Here is a 5,254-nt window from a genome sequence, read left to right on the forward strand (position 1 = left end):
CCTAGCGACAGCAGCCTGAGCAGCAGGCGTGTGTTAAATCACATGTATGTGCAGTTTTTATTTTGTAGTTGAGCGTGAACGCTTCCCTCCTCCGAGACGTCCTGAGATAAACATGTTCATTTTCTGACTCAGTTTAAACATCTGAAACATTTTCTATCAAATGATCATTTTTATCTTCAGATGTTTTCGTGTGTTTACACGAGGGTACAACACAGCCACTCAGTTTCTATGGCAACGCGTCCTCAGCTGTATGACAATGACCTCAGCAGGGCGCTGCAGGGCGTGGCTACGACTGTTCAGCTGTCATCAGGTGGCTAAACGCTGCTTTTACTATTATCATTACTACCACTCCATAATACACACAGGGCTGTTTTATAGGATTTATTATTCCTCTGAAAGAAACTATAAATAAACAAATAAACAAATAAAACAAACAAAAACCCTCAGTTAGTTTTTTTTTTGTTTCAATTACGAACATGTTCAGGTTGATGGTGTTAATGTTGATGTGTGTAGTTTCCTCATTTTACAGACAAAACCTCAATGTCCTTCTATCTATTATTTTATTTTATTATTATAATTAAACAGTTATTATCATTATTCCTGTTTTCGCTCTTATTTTCTATATTTTTTTGTTTGTATATTTTTGTCTCCTCTGTCCTCAATCTTTCTCTTCACTTGTTTTCTAATCATTTAATAAAGGAAAAAAAAGGATGAGAGATATCAATTTAACAACTGTTTCCATAGTAACAAGCGATTTTGTCAATTAGTGACACACGAGCCAGTAAAGTGAAAGAGCAGTTTAAACAGGTGTGTGTGTGTGTGTGTGTGTGTGTGTGTGTGTGTGTGTGTGTGGGGGGGGGGTTGGATGTATGGACAGCTCATTTCCTGTCGGCCCAGCGTGATGCAGAAGATAAATATTGATATCTAAATGACGGTGTGTCGGCTGCTGCGTCCTGTCAGCTGGAATGAGACTCTGTCAGTTAATATGTGCAGATGACACGCTGCAATATTTCACACGCTACTGTCCCTCCATCGCCATAGCAACATCAGCTCCCATTTCAGAGAAAAGACATCTATTCCCTGGGTCTGTTCTCCATAATGGTACAGTACATCAGTCACATCTGCTGTTCCACATCACTCCAGATGCTGAACAGTTTTAACCATCAAACGATCAATTAAACTACAAATTAACTGTGTTGACATAAATTGGATTCGTCTTTCTACCTTGTGTCTTTCAAAATAAACTAGAATCACCTCCTCCATGATTGTTTCCTCCTTCATTTTTAACTAGAATTACCTCTGTCTGTCTGTCTGTCTGTCTGTCTGTCTGTCTGTCTGTCTGTCTGCCTGCCTGCCTGCCTGTCTCTCTCTCTCTCTCTCTCTGTCTGCCTGCCTGCCTGTCTCCTGACCACCAGGTCACATGGTCAGTCTCTCCTTCCTGAGTTACAGTGTTGAATAATGACCAGGGTGTATTTACAGAACATGATGTCACAGTGAAGTTAACCTTTGACCTTTTGGATATAAAATGTCATCACTTCATTTTATCCTTATAGCCCCCCCCCACTGAACTGTATGAATAGAACCATGAGAGTGAATGTGAATGTGATGTTTTCACGCTGCTGTTGAAAGAGGAGTGAACCGTCTTCTTCTCTTTACCTCGTTGAAGTGTGCGTCCTGAGTGGCCGTGAGTCCGAAGCCGCTCTGTTGGGTCTCGAAGGTCAGGAGGCGGGAAAGCAATCGCTCGGCGATCTGCAGGTCGTTGCCGTAGAGACGCGCGGTCGCCTCGGTGACGTCACGGAGCTGGTGGGCGAGCTTCTTCTCCATGATGGTGTTCAGCTCCGTCTCATTACGCTCCAGGGAATCGAGCTGAATGTACGGACACCAACAACACATGAAGAAGACAGTCAATAACCTTCTAATGTTAAGAGACATCAGCACAGCGACACAACATATATACACATTACATATCTGTATATCTCTACTTATTAAAATTAAAGCCTTTTCACACCAAGTCTGAATTTATTTTTTTTAATCCGTCATCCAATTAAAATCGTTACGCACAGAAACCTTGAAACGAGGAAACGAGTCGGTGTGTAAATGTGATCGACTGTGTGAGGTTGTGTTTATTTTTACAGACTTGCTGTTTAAAGGCCTTTGACTCCTCTAATGGGAGTTTTGAATTTACAGGTTAAGAACCAACCAGTTCTTAATCAGAGTCAAGACAGTTCAGAGCTGGACACAGTCAGAGACACAAACAGGAAGTGTGAACCACTGGACTGTGGTTCTGTTAGATTCAGCATCGACAGTGTTCAGGTAGAAGTGGTGTGAAGACATGACGATGTTTCTCTACATACAGCAGCGTTCAGCTCCACAAACGGAGGAGAGGTGCAGTTGTAAAGGTCTGGCTCCAGCCATCCTCTCTCTGCTTCACAGTGTCTGATGGCTGCACCTGCAGGAGGACAAACAGGAAGTTCACAAGTGACCACAGCTTGTATGTGAGTGAATCCACGTCATGTGAGCGGATGAGCGAACAGACCGACTGAGCCTTTGGGGCAGGGCACTGCAGCAGGAAGGTTGAACTTGGTCCGAGGCCACCAGATCCCCTGAGTGATGGTCTTTGGACAACCGTCATAAATGACTGCAGAGAGAGAGAGAACAGCTCTTTACGTATCAGTACATGAACTCTATTAAAATAACAAACAGTCACTGAGAGACTGGAGAGGTTTTTCTTCTGAAGAAAATGAAAATGAGCGAGAGAAAATAAAATACCGGCAACAAATGAAAGGAAGTAATTACAAGAGGAAAACCAGGAAGTGACAAAGACTTGTAAAATAAAAGATAAATATAATCAGTTTATTAGTTATTTCAGGCTCAGGTTAAAGTCTGATAAACACGGGCATTTTAAAAGACAAGTTGAAGCTGAGATGGAACATGATTACAGTGATGAAGCTTTCCTTCATTTAAAATATTTTAAAATAGTTATATTCTCATTGATATGTTTTGTTTCTACACATTATTGATACGATTTATTTTATTTTTCTTTTGTTTGTATTGGCTCTATGCAGGAAGGAGGAACTATGTTTGCACCTGTGTTGCAAGGGGACACTTTAAGTTCCCTTCAGAGGAACACGTGACGTTCTCTTCCTCTCGGTCGTGTGCAGCCAGCGAGGTGTTTATTTACTTTTCTATGTGAATATGTTTATTTTGGACAATGTAATGTGTCTCATTAGTCTGATGGTGGTTACAAGTGCAGAAGATTAACAGTGAAGCGTGGTGTGGTCTATTTCCTGGAGGGACTGACAGTTCATGTGTATCTGTGTGGAAAATTCACTCAGTGTGAAAACTGAGTTTAAATCCAGCTTGAAAATGATATATCATCTTAAACTTACACTTTACCAGTTGTTCTGTAGTTTATCACTGTTAAATAAGTTTAGTTCAATAAAATTGTTCTGCTTTAATTTTAAATCCAGCTTCACAAACTCATTTCTCTCAATGTCTTTGATTCTTTCAGGAGCTGGAGATGGTGCTGACAAAATAAAGTCATTTTCCACAAATGATTCATTCATCCCCCTCAGTCAATACGCCGCCTGATTCCCCCCCGCTGCCACAGTTACTGTTGAGAGGACGCTTCATTTCTCCAAGTCTGACGTGACGATGAGCACAAGGATGAATGAGTGAATGAAGAGGAAGAGGAAGAAAGAAGAAGAAGAAGAAGAATCCCTGTTGAGTCATTTTGAAATCTTACAGTAGAAACATCATTGTGATAAAACTGAAACAAAGGAAACTCTCAAATAAACAGTTCACAGTTGTCTGCTGGCGATCAGCCACAGTCCGTCCTTCTCACCGTCACAGCCTGAGTTCGTGACCTCTGCAAATGGGTTGTCACATGTGTTGCACTGGCGACCAATCACGCCGGGCCTGCACTGACACTGGCCGGTTTCTGGGTCACATGAGCGCGAGAAGGAGCCGACCGGGTAGCAGTCACATGGCAGGCAGGTGTCAGAGCCCCGCGGACGGTAGTGAAACTCCTGAACACACACACACACACACACACAGACGCACACACACACACACACACACACACACACACACACACACAGAGGGAGGCATGAGTGTGGATGCAGCTCACACTCACACAAACTAAAATGTCACAGCGCCAAGAATAGTGTCAGCGATTACATCACCACATACATCAGGGCGAGATTCAGAGACACAAGAGACAGAGACACGAAAACAGGAGCTACAGTGCGTCCACAGAGCGTAACGAGCCAGAGATGAAGCACAGTTAATTATTTAGCTCGTTAAACCTGCATGAGAACACATACTGTACATGTGGAAACATTAAAGATCATCTCTGACCACAGTCAGCCTCCAGCTGCTTCACGCTCTGAGGAACAACAGGGATTATGGGAAAATTTGTCTCTCTGTTATGATCATAATGAAGCTGTATTTGTCTGTCTGTCTGTCTGTCTATCTGTCTATCTGTCTGTCTGTCTGTCTGTCTGTCTGTCTGTCTGTCTGTTTCCTAGTTGTTTCCTCCACCAACCTTCAGGTCACAGGTCACATGGTCAGTCTCTCCTTCCTGAGTTACAGTGTTGAATAATGGCTGGAAGTGTTTTTACAGAACATGATGATGTCACAGTGAAGTTGACCTTTGACCTTTTAGATAATGTCATCACTTCATTTCATCTTTAAAGACATTTGAGTTAAATTGTGTCATAATTAGTGAATGAATATGTGAGTTTTGGCCGAATACGTATTTTGTGACCTTTGACCTTTGACCATCGAAGTCTAATCAGTCCGTCCTTGAGTCCATATTAATGTTTCTGCTGAATTTGAAGAAGTTTGGTCACGATGTTTCTGAGACATCACGTCCACGAGAATGAGACGGACGGGCGCCTGAGAACACGAAGCGTCCGGCTCTGACTGCTGGCGTGGAGCGATAAAAAGAAAATCAAGAAGAAGAAGCCGAAGAGAACAAGACATCATGTGATTCAGTACTTTGCTCAAGGGAACGCTGACAGTTCAGTGACCGTCCAATCAAATACCTCCATGACTCGGGACAATGGACAAACACCGGATGGAGAACGCTGTGTGTATCGATATCAGTGGAAACCCCCCAGCTGTGTGTGTGTGTGTGTGTGTGTGTGTGTGTGTGTGTGTTAGGTTCAGATGTGAGGTCAGTGTCACAGATTAAAGATTAGGGTCAATAGATCAGATTAAGTCCAGGATAACACAGGGTTAATCACGGCTG

At 42.7% G+C, this 5,254-nt stretch overlaps 1 protein-coding gene across 1 annotated transcript in view; it reads right to left on the reverse strand.

Moving 5' to 3' along the window:
- Positions 1-4,082, reverse strand: part of LOC111652128 (cadherin EGF LAG seven-pass G-type receptor 3-like) — a gene marked incomplete at its 3' end in the record, with an annotated part of 19,100 nt that extends 15,018 nt beyond the window's left edge. The window contains exons 1-4 of the mRNA XM_087172938.1: positions 3,845-4,082; positions 2,537-2,638; positions 2,355-2,449; positions 1,657-1,866 (exon numbers count right to left, since the gene is read on the reverse strand). Coding sequence (XP_087029064.1) covers positions 1,657-1,824 — 168 coding nt within the window. The remainder of the gene's footprint in view (positions 1-1,656; positions 1,867-2,354; positions 2,450-2,536; positions 2,639-3,844) is intronic.
- Positions 4,083-5,254: the final 1,172 nt, after the last annotated feature.

This window comes from Seriola lalandi, unplaced genomic scaffold, assembly GCF_002814215.2.
Source record: "Seriola lalandi dorsalis isolate HSWRI2012SDOR001 ecotype SW California unplaced genomic scaffold, Sedor1 jcf7180002053925, whole genome shotgun sequence".
NCBI classification, from domain to species: domain Eukaryota; kingdom Metazoa; phylum Chordata; class Actinopteri; order Carangiformes; family Carangidae; genus Seriola; species Seriola lalandi.